This window comes from Nothobranchius furzeri, chromosome 3 (genome assembly GCF_043380555.1).
Source record: "Nothobranchius furzeri strain GRZ-AD chromosome 3, NfurGRZ-RIMD1, whole genome shotgun sequence".
Classification (NCBI taxonomy): domain Eukaryota; kingdom Metazoa; phylum Chordata; class Actinopteri; order Cyprinodontiformes; family Nothobranchiidae; genus Nothobranchius; species Nothobranchius furzeri.
Window position 1 is genome coordinate 44,761,982 of NC_091743.1, and position 18,942 is coordinate 44,780,923.

At 40.5% G+C, this 18,942-nt stretch overlaps 1 protein-coding gene across 4 annotated transcripts in view; it reads left to right on the plus strand.

Annotated features, from left to right (window-relative positions):
* Positions 1–18,942, plus strand: part of frmd4ba (FERM domain containing 4Ba) — an 80,375-nt gene that overhangs the window by 40,715 nt on the left and 20,718 nt on the right. For all 4 annotated transcript variants that reach the window (XM_015959920.3, XM_015959917.3, XM_015959918.3 and 1 more), the window contains exons 8-9: positions 11,100–11,183; positions 18,628–18,693. In XM_015959920.3, the coding sequence (XP_015815406.3) occupies positions 11,100–11,183; positions 18,628–18,693 (150 nt within the window). The remainder of the gene's footprint in view (positions 1–11,099; positions 11,184–18,627; positions 18,694–18,942) is intronic.

Sequence of the window (18,942 nt, forward strand, 5' to 3'; positions counted from 1 at the left end):
ACTTGGTGTGGTTGATGATGCCGGTTTGGGATTTGAATCACCACTGAGTGTTTATTGGTGGTGTCTTTTAGGCCTGTTTACAGGGTTCACAACCTCCTGATGCGGTTTGTTGTCTGTTTGCAAACGTAAGAAGTAAAAGGCATTAGCTGGTATTAGTAAACGCTGCTCAGCCTGACTGATCACGTCGAAGCAATCTAACCTGGGTTGTCTCCTCTAAAAGACTCGCTGTTCATTATGCTCACACAAAGGTGTGTGCATGTAAGGAACCACGTGCATGTAGTATGAATAGTGATACACGATGTGCTGAAAAGGCAGTTTTGACCTCCTGTCAAACCAGAGCCTTTGTTATCTTTCAAAAAAAGAAAAAGGCGACTTTGTACCATTTGCTGATAAAACAAGAAAATCTGTGCTGGCTCTCTTTACCTAATAACCTTTTATTCCCATTCCTTAAATACGTGCAGATTTTTTCTCTTTTATTTAAAACTGTCTAACATTTGTAGTTCAGTGCATGCGGTGTGAACTTTCACTGTATGTGGGTGTGGGGATGGGCTGTACTTTGTTCTGAGTCTGAAAGCACAATAAAGGCCAACAGGCCAACAATTCTAGTAGGATTAGTGAGGATGGGAGTGTGTCCAAATCAAGCTGCTGCTTTCTGTCTCTGCATAGGTAACAGATGTTAAAAACGTGTTGTTTCACCTGAAAGCCAGTGTGGGGAACATGATCGCTTCCTAAAATCAGGAGGAAACAGAAAAATGATCCTCTGCAGCACAGCCTGTCTCCTTCTTTGGCAAAACAAGGAGAAAAGTCTAAATACCATTGTTTTCTTAGCTCTACTCCTAGTTGAGCAAACACTGCCTTGTTGTAGTAACTCATCCTTGTTAGTGATCTTTATTTTTACTTCTTTGAGGAGACAGGCCAAGTAAATCCCTCATGAATCATATAATATAAATGTGTCTTCTTCTCCCTGTATCAGCCAAAGGTCCTGCAGCAGTAGATTATGTGTGGAGGAGTCAGGGAGGTCTCCTTCTACAGCCAGCTGCCTTAAGAGGGATGAGCCAGACCCTCTGTCCAATGGCAGACAACTTGGCGTCGGGGAGGATCTCACTGTAGTCATGTTATTGTGTTGGTGTTGGCCAGTGCACCCCCGCTGTGCATTGAATTAATGCTCCACCAAGTTTCTCATTGTACTTCTGTTGTGCTGGAATTCCCTTAGCATTTTTCCTTACTCTGCCTTTCTCCTTCACTCTTTATTGCTCTAGCTTTCACCACCTGCTGTTGTAGCTCAGTGCTACCTGCACTGGTTCTCTTGGTTTTGATGAAAAAGATTATGGAATTGCTGGGTTTCACTCACGTGACTAGCGTGACGTCACAACCGCACGAAATTTGAAGTGGGGGGCAGGAAGTGTTTTGCTGCGCAACAGAACACAACGCGATGGAGGACAGCGAGTATACAAAGGCTTTAAATGGACAGGCACAGACGCGATATCGCCAAAAAATACAACTTCATTTAGGGTATGATCCAAACAGTTTGAAAAAGTTGGACTTTTCTTACAACCTTGAGGATTTACCCAGTGTTGAAGCTATCAACATAACAAATTACCTCGTGCTACAAACTTCTTATTATACAGCAAACCAAATGAAAGCCTTCAAAAGCCTGGAAGCCTACAACAATTTTATTTCGGTTTGGGTTAACCATTTTGGATCCAGAAGAGCTTTAAATTGCTGCCGTCTGGTTTTTGCTCAAGTAAGTAGAGAATTGTGCTATTTTATTTCATTAGCTATTGATAATAATGCTAGTGCTAATGCTAACAATTGTGTTTATGTGCTAGCATCTACTTGTAAATAACCTATTATGCCTTTTTAAATCCACATTTCTGGTTGATGTATTTTATATTAAATAATTTCAGTTTGTATATTTCTATAATGTAGGCCAACCATTCACAGAGATCCACACAACCTCCTCCGCACCTGAACAACCTAAAAATGTAAAATAAGGTATAAACGTGTGGAGTACCACAAGGATCGGTTTTTGGACCATTACTCTTTCTTTTATACGTTAATGATATTGCTATGGTTTCAAAATTATTCAAGTGCATACTATTCGCAGATGACACTACCTTATTTTATTCAGGAGAAAATATAAAATATGTTTTAAATGTAGTTGAAAATTAAAAAAAAAAATTAAAATGGTTTGATATCAGTAGGCTTTCTTTTAATATTGATAAAACTAAATTTATAGTTTTTTTGTAGTAGTAAAAAATGTGCTGATCCATCAATAAATGTTGAAGGAATTGAGATAGAAAGAGTAAAATAAGTTAAGTTTTTAGGTGTTATTATTGACAAACACTTATGGTGGAAGTCTCACATAAATTAAATTAAAATTAAAATTTCTCGAGCTATTTCAGTACTAAATAAGACAAAGGAATTGTTGAACATAAAAGCTTTGCATATTCTGTATAACTCATTAATTCTTCCATATCTGACATATTGCATCGAAGTATGGGGAAGTACCTGCAAAACATATACATATTCAATTTTTCTTTTACAGAAAAGAGCAGTGAGAGTTATTAGTGGAAGTGGATACAGGGATCATACTGATCCAATGTTTTCACAACTAGACCTAATGAAATTTGACAAACTAATAGAATATAATTTATTAAAACGTATGTACAAAGCAAATAAAGGAATTCTACCAATAAATATTCAAAAGAAACTTGTAAAAAGAGAAAGTAATTATAATCTAAAAGGAACTGATATTTAAAAAAAAAACAAGATTCCGAACAGCGATAATGGAAAGATGTATCTCAGTTAAAGGTGTCTATTTATGGAATAGACTCAACAGTGAAATAAAAGAATCTAAATCATTTTCTGTTTTTAAAAAAAATGTGAAACGTATCATGATGAAGTAATAAGACCTTAAGTAGGCTGACTGACTTGTTTTGTGTTGGGGTGGGGGTTAGATGAACGAAATTCTTTGAGTTGAACAGCTAATGTCTTGATGTGAAAAGGGGGCAGATATTATAAGTTTTTGCTTCTTTCTGCTCCTTTTCATTTATGATTATTTGTAAACATGAATTGTTTTAATGTAACTTTTATTTGATTGATTGAATGAAATAAACGAAACGAACAAACAAACATCACATTACAACCTTAAGCTAACTGCTAACAACATCAGCACTCTGATACTGTTTTCGTGTGTTAATTGTACTGCAAATAACTTTCAAACTGCTTACCTGCCCTTCTTATAGCCGTGTGTCTAAAAAACTGTGCAATAAAATGCCATAAAAACATTTAGTAAACCCTTACCTGTGAGAAAGTAATCACTGTAAACTCTGGCATTGTCCGATTCTGCTCCTCCTGTTTTCAGCCAGAGACTGTTGATCCACTTCTTCCGTCATCTTTCAGTAAGTTTTTGTAAATTAAGTCCTTGGCGCACAACTTTTGGAACACGAAAAAAAACTTTTGTTTTTTTTTCCCGAATGGAGCGATTGCTACAACCGTAGACCGCACAGACTTTGGGCATTTTGAGGCAGAGTGAACAAAGCAACAATGTTTCTGTTCAGCGGCGTCTACTTCCTGACCGCCATGCACGACATGCCCACAGTGAAGTAGATGCAAAGTACATGCAAACATCATCTGAAACCCAGTAATAGGCACTCGCTGAACTGATAGAGAACTTTAATTATGCTCTGCAGCTACTTTGGTGTTTTTTTCTTAATTGCAATTGCTTTTAAGGTGAAATACCCATCATTTCTTGAAGGAAAGCCTTCCACCACTTTTTATACCAGAGTTTTTAACTAAAGCCATCTTATGTTGAAGATGTGTGGAGAGAAAGTTCTTTTGGTTAACTCTTGAAAATAAGGTCATGCACAGTACCTCACAAGCCCAGTTAACTCCCAGAGTAGCTATGTGTTGTGTATCACTCGCCACATGAAACTTTAGCTCCATATCTGTAAAATTAACTGCTTTATAGCCATTTTTCTGTTTGCTAAGTTAGGCCACCTTGAGTTCAGTCTACTCTCAAAGTTGATCAGTTGGACATGGGTTTGTGGAAAACTTTCTGAGATCCATTAAACCCCATCAAGTGTTTCATGAGATGTTTTGCTATCAGACACGAATAGACACAGGCAAAAACATCACCCATCTTTTAGCCCCAGTCAGTATCTGTGAGCACATTTAAATGAACTCGAGTGTCAGGCATGTTCCAAATTTCCCACACAGGAAAAAGAATTACATCCAGTTTTCCTCCACAGTTCTATTTGCAGGTGGGGTCTGTAATTAGTGGTTCATTCACAGCTCTATCATTGTGCACCCTCCAAAGTCCTGGAGTCTCAGCCCTGCAGAGCACGAGTATTATCTCTCCCACGCTGGGTAGACTGCTCTGCTCTGGGCTGGGCTGGACCGGGTGGAGGAATCGCCCTCATGCTGCGGGAAGATAACAGACGTAATGAATCCCAGACTGCTGACACAGCAGAGCGGCTGCAGAGTAGATCACCCCAACAACACGGGGACGCTGCTCCCCATAAAATACATGCTATCAAGCAGGCAGCAAATGCCGTGGCAGCAAAACCCAGTCAGCCAAGGAGAAGCAGCTGCAGGGAAGCGTGCCCTTGCTGCAGCTCACTCTTGATTCTGTTTAGTAAGCTGGTTCACATAACTGGATCATTATGGTTCCTTCAAACCACGTCAAAAGGTGTTAGGTTCTGTCACTTTTTCTGTAAGAGGAGTTTAATGGATTCCCATGAAGCCAAATTGAGGTCAAATGGCTATTAACTGGTCCTGAGCAATCATCTAATGGTATTTTTGCTGGATTGTTATTGGTTTAACTAAGGCTGTTCTAATAGCTCCTTATCATATAAAGTCAGACCTGCCAGTAGTTCTGTCTGAGAGAGAGGCTACAGGCTATTTGTGAAAGCAAGACTGTTTCCAGGCCTCTCTTAGTGCAGGGCAAGTGCTTTAAAGAGCTTTTGTTTATATGTTCAGTGAGCATTCCTGTTTCACCCAAGCCCCCACAATGCGGCTCAAAAATTGAAGCCAACCCGGAAGTACCAAAAATTGCAGTTTCACCCTCATCCGCTGGGGGCTGGTGTCAGAAGCGAGCAAATCCTCATGTTAAAAATACCAATTTCACAGCAGATATAAACATGTTTACAGCCTGGTACCAGAACATGTTTTTGGTTTAAATTATCTAGTTTACACTCATGACAACTCTGAGGGGGGTGAATTTTTTTCTCACTCTTCTGTTTAAATGTATTAAAAGCCTAAAATTCTGTATAATTAATGAGCATCCGACCCACGTGACCGCCGCCTCAGACCCACGTGACCACAGAGATAGCTCCGTGGAAAGGCCTCAGTAGAGCCTCGGTCTGGCCTGGAAACTGTTCCGGGATTTTGAGTTGCTGTGTTTGTGTATTCTTTTTTGGATATTTTTTGTGCAATTGTTGGACAAAATGACTTGCTGTGGCATTAATTGCACTAATAGAGTGTCCAAGGAGTCTCCACTTCATTTTTTCGATAAGTAAAATTATATTTATGTATTTTAGGTCACTGCCGAGCTGATCTTAGATTTTAACATGTACTGTTTAACCATGAAATTTAAATGTAATAGGGTAAAACCCAGTGCATTTAACATAATACTGCACTTTAGAAAATGGGTTGAAATATAACATGTTGGTGGAGCTGGGTTCCGACTATCGGCTTCTGAAGCTCTCAGGAGACCGATGTTTTCCACCCGGTTCTCCCCTCCCCGCAGCTCGGCACATCTCTGTCTGATCGCGGCTTCTGTCTGCTGTGCGGCTGCCGGCTTTCAGCAGCTTTCGGGAGACCCCTGTGTTCCACCCGGTTTTACCCGGCGTATCTCTGACTCAGAAGCTCTGGTGTTGTGCACAGTTAACTCCGGTTGTAGCTAGGTGGCTACCTCCATTCAGGGTATCCGCGGGTCCTTAAAAAGTCTTAAAAAGTCTTAAATTTACTTTTCCAAATTTAAGGCCTTGAAAATCCTTAAAAATGACAAATAATCCTTAAATCCAGTTTCCAAAGGTCTTAAATTACCAAAGACCCAATAAACAAGATTATTTTATTTCTATAAAAATTTTCGTGAATTTCTAGTTAGTGTTCAGCATTTTTTGTGTACGATGTTGGCGTAAGCGGAACCGTACACATTCAGCTGGTTGTGAAAGGGGGCTGTTTTTAGATGAGCACATTAGCTGGTTAAGCTAGTGGGAGCTTGCGCCATGGGAAGTGCAAGTTTAATGGTAACTGGATGGCTAATCCCACGTTCACGACGTGGTTAGCACCGGTTCCAGGCAATAGCTGGAAATTATAGCTTAAATTTAATTTTAAAAATAGCTTAAATCTGATCAAAGTGGCCTTAAAAAAGGTCTTAAAAAGTCTTAAATTTGGCTCCCTTAAACCTGCAGATACCCTGTCCATTAGCTTAGCTCCCTCCTCCGCGTTAGCTTTGGGTTAGCTTCAGGTTAGCTTGTAGCTAGTTCAACCGGGTGTCGTCAGTTGATCCCAGCCTTACAGCCACACCCTCAGCTCCACCTCTCTTCCCTTTTGTGGAATTGTCTGGGCTTGACGGAACCTGTGACACGATCAAAATGGCGGTGGTGGCCACCTCCCATTTAGCCTCAAAAATGTGTTATTGGAGCCTATGGAAATTAATTGTCCAGTATATATGTCGATGGTTACACCAGAGCCAGGTTCATTCACAAAGTCCCAACATCATCTAGAATGGTGTGGAATTTCATGGTTTTAGTCATTTCCACGATTTGATAAATGTCTAAAACCACACTTGTTTACAAACTACTGATGGCTTCTTATGTTGATTATTGCATTTATTACTCTGTAATAAACAATTATTTGACCACTTTATATTTTCAATAGTCCCTTTTAGGATTTATTGTTTTCCATTAAATAAAATGTTACGTAATAAATGAATCAGGGTTTTTTATTTTCAGTTAAGTCTGAATGTTGTGTGAGACTTGCCCGTGTGTTCTGAGCTTTGGTTATACATGAGAATAAACTAAATAAATCAAAAAGCAGGGCTCGGTTCTGTCTCACACAGGGTCCGAAATTAACACTCGCCACTCGCCAAATGCGAGTAAATTGCTCCATTTGGCTAGTAAATTTTTGAACTCTACCTGCCACCTGGCGAGTAAATGTTTGCACCAAATTAGTTATGTTTATCAGTCATCTTCCATGGATTTCTGATACTCCTCCCGCCTGCATGCAGCGTACACAAACATACGTGAAACATGAGCGCCGCATCCAATGTCATTTCCACCTATCCCATTCAATCAGTTTATCAAGTTAGCAGTTAGCTTCGTGTTAAAACTAGCGGTGAAATGTGGCGGTTTTTAACTGGAGTCAGCCAGCCTTCCAAAAGAAAACTCGTCGAACTGGAAGAACAACCACCAGGACCAGTGGCAACCAGAAGATTTTTGTGAAAAGTGGCGAACTGGAGATGGCGGAGTCGTGAGACAATGGCTACATTATGATGGCCATGTAGCGTTGCTGCCTTTCACAGACAACTGTCCCTCGGCATTCTTCAAATATCCAAAAAAATGCCCATACTTCCCACTTTTCTTTGAGGGATAATAAATGTCCTGAGCGCTGCCGTCTTCTCCTTTGGCCATTATTTCAACTTTAGCTTCAAGAAAGTTTTGGTCGTAAACAACACAGTGCGCATGTGCCGCCGACAACTTCCAGATGATACGGTGGCTGGTAAGGGTCACCGCGCCTACACCGCAGCCACGGTAATCCACCAAGATAATAAAAAAAAAAAAAAAAAACAAGACGGTTATTATTATTGTCAACTTCTTTACCGGGGTTTACCGCTACACCGGTTACCGTGACAACCCTAGCCCTGACACACTTTCAGATATTCTCATGGTGCAGCTGTGTTCTCCAGAGATCAAGGACTAGGACCCAAATGAGGCTGTAATGCTTTGGCACAAAGACAGTGTCAGAAGCAGGAGGCCAGACTTCATGGACAGAGAAAACAAGGAGTCTGACTAGATTTCGATGAAAGAGTTCATAAAAACATCTCTAAAAATAAATAAATAGTAAAAATGACAAAAGAGTTGTTTTTCTTATTAATTGATGTTTTAATTATTTTGTCACTCTGTTTGGAATCAACATAATACAGAATAACATGCTTTAGATAGATCTAAATCATTTAGAATTTTGGCCGGTAAAAAATATGCTTGGCCGGTAGATTTTCATCATCTACCAGCCAACTTGGTCGGTGAGTAAAAAATTTAATTTCGGACCCTGGTCTCACATGTGAATTAGTTCATGTAACTCCTATTGATTTAGCTGTTACACTTATTTATGCATTTAAATGCGCTCATTTAAGCAAGTAAATGGATGTGTTACTAAACCTGACCGTGTTGATGAATTTTATATGAAATATAAAAATATGAAAGTCTTCAAATCAAGCAAATTTCTTTTAACATAAAGAAACACGTGTGCAATTTTAATTGTTTTTTATCAACTTTAATTTAATTTAAAAACATAGTAACTTTACAAAATAATAAAAAAATAACGAATACAACTTAATACTTAAATGAAAAGGAGCAGATGGAAGAAAATCGTATATGTAATCTGCCCCATTCACACCATTAGCAAAAAATACAAATATACTCGCTACCAAAGATTACTGAGACAGCTGCCAAGCAGCTTGCCACTAATTAACTTACAATCCTTGAATGGAGTTTCAACACATTAGTTAGAAATCATTGCTGATCAATACAGACAAAACAAAATTTAAATAGAAAATACACCCAAGATTATTCCATATAATTTCTCAACATATAGTTTTTACATTCTGGTTAAAGGGACTTTACGGACTTTTGAACTTTTATGATCGCGATTGCCCCCTCAGGCCAAAAGTGTAACGGCAGCTTCAATAGTAGGCTCGTGCACTAGGCGCGCATGCTGTACGTGCACACTCCTTAACAGGGGAACGTGCAGCTAATTAATTAAATAATTTGGTTCTGTACCTTTCTCTTCAGCACAGCTGACAAAGGTTTAAGATGGGTCAGTCTCACTGCATGCTCAGATCATTCCCTTCCCTTGCTTGAAAAATTGTTCCAAAATGAAAGTTGAACCCACATCTTTTTTATCTGTGAATTCAATGCCTTTTGGCGAGTCTCAAATAAAAATTTGGGCATCTTACTGTAAAAAAATATACCATTAATGTAAAAAAGAATCTCTAAATAAACTGAGTTCACATCCAGAATCGAATCCAGGTCTTCTGCATGAGAGTCAGACATCTTACAAGGTGAACTACACACCAGTAACATTTGAGGTATCTGTAACTTTTATATCCTTGATGACAGCTGAAACAACGTCAAACCAAAGAACGGTTTGGAGCGAAAATGGCAATTTTCTTGCTAATTTGCAGGAAATATTTTGAAGAAAGTTCTACAGAAAGTAGCTAAGGGTCCTCAGAAATGTAGCTAGGTTCGTCACTAGGCATTAGGAACAGCGACAGAGTCGCTGAGTTGGCACTGCCTCTCTCTCTGCTGCTAAAGCTACTGATGGCAAATGCTACGGGCGATGCCTGAGCGTGAACACGCATGAAGCAGCCTGCTCGACCCGAGCATCTCTCTTTTTCTGTGATTTTACAGAAAAACAGGCAATCACAGTAAAAATGCCAGGGCTCATTCTACAGGACCAGGGCATTGCAGGAGAATGTATGAAGAAGACATTAATTATTTCTATACATGTTTTGGTTGTCAAACTTCTATAATGCCCCTTTAAACATTATAATTGATTTGGCATCTTTCATTACGTATTCCAGACTGTTCCATATCCCCACTCCATATACAGAAACACAGTGCTCCAACTTTTTAGTCCTAAATCTAGGTTTTATAAACATCTCGTACCCTTTTAAATTGTAGCAACTTCTGTCTTTTTTCAAGTTTCATTTGAATATTTATTGGTAGATTTTTTTTAGCTTCATACGTCAATTTTGATATGTTATGATCCACTAAATCTGGAAACTTTAATACTCTCAACTCGGCAGATAATGGACTGGACGGTGCTCTGTAACTACTCTGAGTAATGATTCTTATGGCTCTTTTTTGTAGTAACAACAGTGATTGTCATTTCCGTGCCCATCTACTAATTTAAAGGCTTGTAGCTGTGGTCGGCTAGTTCTCGTTTACTATTGTTAGAGTTGCTATGAACCAACACACAAACATGCAAACACACATGACTTTGTTGGCACCATGGGTGGTCGTGGCTAAGGTGGGAGAACAGCTTACTGAGTACTCACAACAGTTTTTGGGCTCAGACTGTGGCCGCCCTCTCCATATGTTAACACAACAGTTAGTGGTTTCCGGAGGTGGTCTGAGCAGACCCAATTATGGATCAGCATGAGCACCAGGCACATTACAGTAGAATGCAGGTAGGAGTACCGTGTGTGACTAGAAACACCTGTAAGTGAAATGAACTCATAGCTGCTAAAAGCCTGGACAGACACAAATGTTGAGAGTTTTTCACAGATTCTTTTTGTTTTATTTGACTTTGACACGCTGTTTATTCCCATTGCTGTCATCATCAAGGGTCTTTGGTTGTGTAGTGCAGGCAATTTATTATATTGTTGCCATTTACTTTTTGATAATCACTTAGATAGTAAACAATCATTCTAGTGAAGAATGCTGCTGCACAGAACCAGCAGGAGATGGCTTTAACACATTTCTGCCTAAGCCCCCTGAAAGAGGCTTTGTATGAGCTTTTAGAAATTAGATCTGGCAAGACACGAGTAAAAGTCAAGTTTGGTCTTGGCAGGCATCGCTGTCTTTGTATGTCCTGACGCTGCACCTTTTCTAACAAGAAAGATAAAGAGTTATTGCTGTCCTAGCTAAAGATAGATGTCTGGATATCTGAACATGTGTTCTATGCATGTTTTAGACTTTGGCTTAAGCATTTTTAAGGTAAATATTTACTTTTGTAGTCCTGGTGCTGGGATCAAGCTTTCCTTTTAGACTTTGACTGAGTTCTCCTATAGAAGGTCCATAATTACTGAAACGTGTGATGTTGTTGACCACAGGTGATTAAATATATATTTGTCCTTTTCCTTCTAGTGCTGAGGCTGCCAGATCAGACCTGAAGTCACTGCCAGTTCTTCCTACCAGAGTGCTGAGGGAACATCCATCTCTTAGCTACTGGTAAAATATTTCAACTTAATTGTTGCAAGAAAAAAACTAAAAGAATGAAAGTTGTGTTAACAGAAATGTACCTTAACTCCGTTTGTAAGGGTTTGCATTGATAATATTCTTTAAAAAGGTCCTTCACTGAGAAACCATTTTTACTTATTATTTCTGATTATTTGTCACTCTTGAGTTTTTCATGCAAACTGGACATTAAATAGTCTCCTACACCTATCTCCTGCATTAGCTTCTGATAGAAAATAGACGGTGAAACATAAGGATTAGAGAAACCTGGCAGATCTACGTCACACTGGCCCTAACATTCATGAACTAACCCATTTGACTCACAACAGGGAAGGTTGTTGTTGGTTTAGCGTACAGGAAACAGCAGAGAACATCTCAGCTAGTAGCTAACTGTTAGCATTAGCAACTTCACCACACAGTAGAACTCCTTCAGGCTTGTGTCATTTGTGGAGATAAAACGTCAACGTTGCAGAGCTTTTAGCCAATCAGAGACAAAATGTTCAAATATCGGGAAATAAGGCTCCAGATCCTGTTGTCTGAAGCTACTTTCTCCTTTGGCTGATGTCCCCTTGTTGAAAGAGGTGCACTGGTGCTTTTTTCTCCTCACAATACGACTTACAAGGCATTCATTCGCCTCTTGTCGCCTCTGTCGGTGTGCCCCAGGGCAGCTGTGGCTACATTGTAGCTCATCACCATCAGTGTGTGAATGTGTGTGTGAATGGATGAATGATACACTGTAGTGTAAAGAGCTTTGGAGTCCTTACTCTTGAGAGGCGCTATACAAGGCAATCATTTTACCATTCATTCCTGCTAGAGATCGCTGGAAATGTATTAAAATCATAAGAGAACATTTTTAAGGCAGGTAAATGTACCATTTAGATTTTTGTCAGGTTCTGAAGCAGTAAAATTAGCCCTAACTAAATTACATGCAGGTGATGTTTTACATGCAAACAGCAGCAGCTGCCTCTAAAATGCTGCCACCCAAAGGGGCAGCTGCCATCATTACAGCCAGCTGCTATGATGTGTAGGGTTAGTTAAAATGAGTACTTTAGGAGCTATATATATATATATATATATATATATATATATATATATATATATATATATATATATATATATATATATTAACTCTACTTGTGACCAATGAGCTGTGATACTCTTATCTAAATATAGAATATCACCCTGCCTGGTCTTTATTATGTTTAATCAGAAGATTCTAGGATTCTTTATTAGGGGATTGTACACACTTTGTTTTGATTCAGAAAACAGTCAGGTTTACAAAAGTAAGAATTTATTTTACAAACAATTATAACTTGATTAATTGGTTTACTATTATTTACTGTGAGTGGATGGAACTAAAGGTGATGTTTGAACCTATGTGTGAATGCGATGAAGGTCAGAACTTCCGTATCTCAAGAGAGCTGCGTTCTGGATGTAGAAGAGTCTGGTTTGCGTTAAGCTATGACTAGGGTTGGGCATCGTTTGATTTTGAGCGATTCCAATTCTAATTCCTCATTTCGATTCCGGTTCTTATCGATTCCGATTCTTTGAAGACATGACATGTTTTACATGAGCTAGCTAACCACAGGGCCTACTGGATGAAATAATCTTAACTTCAACATGAATTCTAACTCTATGAACAACAACATCACCTTCATTTAGACAAAAACATGTTTTGAAGGAAAAAAGAAAAAGACTTGCAGCACAACCAGTGTGTTTGTTTCTGACCACAACCAAAGTCTGGAAGAAGCCTCTGGGATGAGAGGCTAAATGTCTCCAACATATCCAGAAACGTGCAGCTGTTTTCAGCTAAAACTCTCAGGATGATCATGTCCAGGATGACTGAGAACTACACCTCCATGCTGCAGCAGCATTCAGTCAGCAGAAGGTGAAACTTAAATGTAGCTGCTGTCAGTAACAATCTAACAAGTTTTAAACATTAAAACTCTCAACAGAAATAGTTCAGAGAGGAAATTAAAATGCTCACAACTTTGTGTGTGATTTATTATTATTATTATTATTATTATTATTATGAATTTTATTAATATTATGAATTTTATTTTTATTTATGTTTAAAATTATTTATTGTGGCAGAAGCTGGTGTGGTCCACCACAGAGAAGCTTCTCTAGCATGATGACTAATTATTCTACAGGTTATTGTTCAGCCTTCTGACGCTCACGTGTCTGACTGCTGACGCTCCGTGTGTTTTTATTTCAGCAGTGAGACAAACTCACCTCACACCGTCCTGAGTTTGTTCTTTAAAGCTTCTATTAAATCCACCGTGCTGACGTATAGTTTCCTCTACGCTGCAGGAGTTAAAGTTTACGTTACGGAGTAAAAGTTCGGCAGACGCGTTTGTTTATATTTGGCCGCTATGCGCCGGGTGGAGGGAGGGAGGACTCGATGCTGCACACAGACAGCTGGTGTGATCAGCTCTGAAAAGCATTGATCACAATTTGCAGATCACGTTTATTTTTCATGGAGATCGGCCGCGGATTCCTCTTCTGTTGGCATACTAGGAATCGAAACTAGGAATCGAAATAAAAAACGTTGAGCGATTCTGGGAAAAATGAACAGTTGGAACTAGGGCTGTCGCGGTAACCGCAAGAAGAAAATATCGCGATATTAAGAAACCCACCGCGCTGCATGACGTGCCACCGCCATTACCGCACTTGATTAAATCTCGTGACAGCGCATGCTGAGAGGAAAAGTCCGCGCTGATCGAGGAGATAGTACACATGGAAGATGGAGGGAGCGGTGCTAGTGCGTCAGCTGCAGCCCAGCCAGACCTTGGAGCAGGCAGTGCTGCCACCAGCGGCAAAGAAAAAAACGCTTAGAGACCTGCTGAAGTCACGGACAAGGACGTCTTCTGCAACTGTCCCGAAGAGAGTTAGAGCCGAGCTGGAGCTCACTCGCTACCTGCAGGAGGAACCCATTGACCCTAATGAAAACCCTCTGACATGGTGGCGCAACAACCACGAGAGATTTCCATTGCTCTCCAAAGTCGCATGTAAGTACATGTGTATTTGCGCAACAAGCGCACCATCTGAGAGGGTTTTTAGTGTCGCTGGAAATGTTGTCACCCCTCTCAGATCCTCTCTCAAACCGCATAAAGTTAACATGCTGGTTTTCCTTGCGCGTAACAAGGACATGACCGAGTTATAAATCACAGTTACGCCAGGGACACACCGGCCGCGGAAGCGCCGCGAAAATGGGACCGCCTTCATTCGGCGCCCTTGTTAAGCTATTCTAAGCGTCTGATCTGAACTGAGGAGCGGCGAGCGGCGAACGAATTTCGTGAGCGATTCGCTTCTCGGCGCTTCCGCGGCCGGTGTGTCCCCGGCGTTATTCTTGTGTGTGAAAGTGAAATGACAGTGCCTGGGACATCTCATTTTGTTAGATGTTGAAGCCAAATTTGCATTTCAAAGTTAAACCTCCTGAATGTTGTTTTTAAGTTCAGTCAGAGAATGCCTTTACTGCCCTTCGATCTGCATTTAATAAAGTGTCAAAAATGGCCATGTATTTTTTCTAACATTTTTTAAATGTGTAAGCACAATGTTTCAAAGGAAATATTGCCATGAGTTTAGTAATTAACAAACAAATTTGCTAAGTACATAAATAAAAACGGGGTGCAATAATATCGCATACCGCAATATTGAGCTGCCCTGACTCACCGCAGGGGGAATTCCTCAACCGCGACAGCCCTAGTTGGAACCGGTTCCAATCGATGCTTGATGCCTAACCCTAGCTATGAGGTTGACTGTTATCAAAAACCCACATCAGACGCTATCTGTGTATCTACATTACCCGTTTTCAGAGACCCTCTTGGTGGATCCGAAAGTCAGAGAGGTCGGATGACCGCTGGCACTGGAGGACTGTAGAATACCATGGTACCGATCCTTTTAGTCCAGAGATGTCTCGGGTCACGACAGACAGATGGAACCGAGCGTCTGGTACTCTTAAGGAGCCTAAACAATATCAGCTTGTTCTGCAGGAACTATTTTGTTGTGTCAGCTTTACAGGTGCAAAAAAGATTTTGACGACGTGTCAAAATCTTTGGTGGATTAGAGGTGTGCTTCAGGTGGCCGGTCTGAAGCTTCTCTAGAACTAAAGAATCACCAGAGTGATCTGGTTTTAATGTTCTCATGTTATGATTGTGTAGCCAACCAGAGGTTGACAAGTTTGGATGTTACCAAGAATCTCAGAGACACGCCTTCTTTGATCCGGAGGTTCTGATCGGGGTAAAAGGTTAATCATGTGTCATGGACTTAACTTTACCTTACTTTGTTCTTGTGTAAGTGCAAATGTTAGGACCTTGTCAAGTAAACATGCTGAGACAATCACTGAGCACAGATTAATGAAACATTTCATTATTTATAATTATTATAAGTATCAATAAACAAACGTTTAATTAATTATTATCTGGCTTAAGTTTTAGAAGTTCATATTTAATTTTAAAATCTTCTTTCTTCTTTGAAGCGAGGAGTTTAGATAAAAGGGTGCTCTGTGAGGGGCCTTGGAAAGAACATGATGTCAATGTTATGATTCCAGGATGCCAACAAGCAGTTCAGGATATTGTGGCTTGTTGGCAGCTAGAATATAAAATCCACCTCATAGGACTGACTCAGGTTTCTAGATGCGTGATTCAAAACACACCTGGTCATTTCAAATCAGCAGGCGTGTGTCGATTACATGGTGTTATTTACAGACAACACAGCTGTTATAAGCGCCGCATGTTTCACAGTGTTCACCAACGCTGGTGTGAGGAGGAAGGAGAGTCATCAGTCAGATTTCTCTTCTCGTCTCAAACACATTAAGAGCTTCTGAAGCTGCATCCACCTCTGATTGTGAACCGTTTAAATGCCCGACTGGACTTATTTCTCAGCGATGTTCCTACGTCTAAACACTAGCATCTCCTTCAAGGCCGGTTAATTATGAAATGTTCCTCATGAGCACACACATCTACACACTTCTCAATATGTGCTTGTTTTGATCTTTATTCACAAAGGCAAGTTGCAATAATTTTTTTATATCCTATAATGATATATTTGAACAAAAATCCCTGTCCATTCCTAATACGAGGATTTTACCATGTTTGATTTAATTTAATTACACAGAGTCATTATTCAGTTATGTGCTTAGCCAGCCTAAACGCTGCGGCAGGGCAAGAGATGGGAGGCTGTCTCGAGTCATCCTGCAGAAACTCGTCTGATTACATAACACTGGGAGGGTCAGGTCAGGTTCTGACCAGGATTAGTGGATCGTTAATAAACTGTGGGAACAAATATCAACAAATGTTAATCAGCATTCGCAAGTCTATTTGGAGCCTTTCTCCATTATATAACATCATTTATCATTGGTTTGGTTTTTTTTCTGCTCAGCTGTGCTTCTCTCACAAATGTCCAACCAGCCCAGAAAACAGGAGACGTGTGATCATCATCTCTTCTAATCTCTTTCAATTGGAGGATCTTTGTTGACATCGTTTTTAACTCATTCACTGCCAGCCGTCTTCTGATCGCTAAAGCCCTTCGCTGCCAGCGTTTCTTGCCGTTTTTACTGTTTTTTTAAGAGTGACAGAACGTTGCCCACTAGGATGATGTCAACGCCAAAACTACTAAAACAAAGCAGAGACTCACCTCTTACATCAGGTAGAATCTGCGCATTTCGAGCGTTATCCGTTCTTTCATAATCCGTTGTTGAATTGTGATCGGCAGAAGCTTTTCCGGTTCACGCCTCACTTTTTTTACAGCAGCAGCCCAAAAAGATCTCCTAACACATGGATGTTCTTCTTCCTGATCACGTGACGTGTGACGTACGTGGATGAAGATCGGCTTTAGAGCTGAGATGTTTGTTCGCACGGTACGGGGCTCGTTCCGATGCCCACACAGTAAAAAAATGCAAATGACGACTTTAGTCGTCATTGGCAGTGAATGAGTTAATCTTTGTGTGCGAGTGGCTGGGTGGCAAAACAAACACAAAATGGCCTGCTATCAATACACGACGTACAAAAGTTTACGGGCAAAATCCCCGATATAAAAACACTTCAACGTCTAAAGACGAGGATGTTTAGAGAGAACCATAAATCTGTATTCAAGAGAAAATTAAAGTTATTAAAAGCCCGTATGAGCTCTGGGACGACGGAAAATGTCGGTCTGATTCGTTGGCATGTTTTTTTTTTTTTTTTTTTTTTTTCACAAATCTGCTGCGGAGTCATTTATTCCTATTCATCTGAAAGCATGGACCCTTCACTCATGAAAAATGAAAGGCTGTCAAAGCGGTGGCCGTGCTAATAGCAGCAGTTAGCTCCCACGAGCAGAGCCACAGCGTTGTTTACGTCACCTGTGGGTGACGGCCAAAGAAAACGCATAAATCCTCACAGCGACTGCAAAGCCGGGTAAGTCTTCATTAATCAGTATCCTTATTTATTATTACAATGACCGTGGGTTGAGACACCTGAATCAAAACGCAAAAACAACATGGCTCTGTGGATTTCAGACACAAAGATGAATGTTTTTAAGAACATCTTCTCTAATTACCGTCAACTAAATGAGCCTCACAAACCGCTGGTTGCTGCAGGAGTTCAGGAGTTCTTCGGAGAGTCTCTTTTGTATTTCACGGTCGTTTACGGAGGAAATTCCAATAAAACTTTTTATCAAGCCTCCCAAGGGCCGAACTATCAACCACACAGCAAGAATGATCCATCTGCTTCGTTGAATCCTCCAAAAATGCAAAACAACTGAATTAAAGGCTAAATGTGTTGTTTCTTGCCACACACTCCTGTGATGCAATGCGAGAACACTGACGTCACAAAAGATCCTCCTATAAACAACTGTTCAGCCATTCAGTGTTTATAACCACGGCCAATCACTGATGTCTGGTGATTCATAAATAAACAAATGCTCTGGTGTTGGCAGCAGCTGTTAGTGAAACTGCCATTTCATTCAGTTTTGGGTAGTCGTGTGTTGTTACAGAGCTGTTGATGGGACGATGCTCCTAATGGGCTGACCAGTGACTAGACTCTGGTTAATTACATGAACTCATCAGCTCTGTGAGGACGCCGGAAGCTGCTGGCAGCAGCTGAATGTCTCTTCTGTCCAGTCCGCTTTTGCTGCTTCCCCGCCTGTTTCTCTGCTTGTTTAGTTAAGGCTGCGTAAATCAGCCCAACATTCAGGGCATGACTCCATCACCATGCATCTGTCAATCTTCATGCCTGCTGGTCTGCACTGCGTTGCCACTATACTATTAAGAAATGATTACAGTGGGAAGTAAATGGGAGGCATTTGCATGGATGAAAGTTATCAGCAAGCCAGACTGCATTTTCTGCATGAGCAAGCAGTCTGTGTGTCAGAGAAGGAGTCCCTCGCTCACTCTTTCACTGGCAACAATGTGTTTCACTTGATGGATTATTCATTAAATATTTTATCCTTCCTTTCACAGTGAGGACAGAGTGATTGAACGCTACAGGAAACTGAAGGGATTGACCAGAGGACAAGCCATTGTGCAGTACGTTACTGACTAATAAGCTTTTAATGTGAGAGGAGATTCTTCCTATAGGATCTCCATCAGGTCTTTAGCTGTGTGTGTCTGCACTGTGGTGGCTGTCCCACCGCCTGAGTGTGTCATTAATTAGAACAGAGGCTCCTGTAGTGTGAAGCCGGCCAGCCGTGTGAGTGTATAAGTCCTCCCCAGTCCCCTGCACCGATCAATAGACCCCCTAGCCCACCCCAGCCCCTCTGTCACAGCTCTGAAACA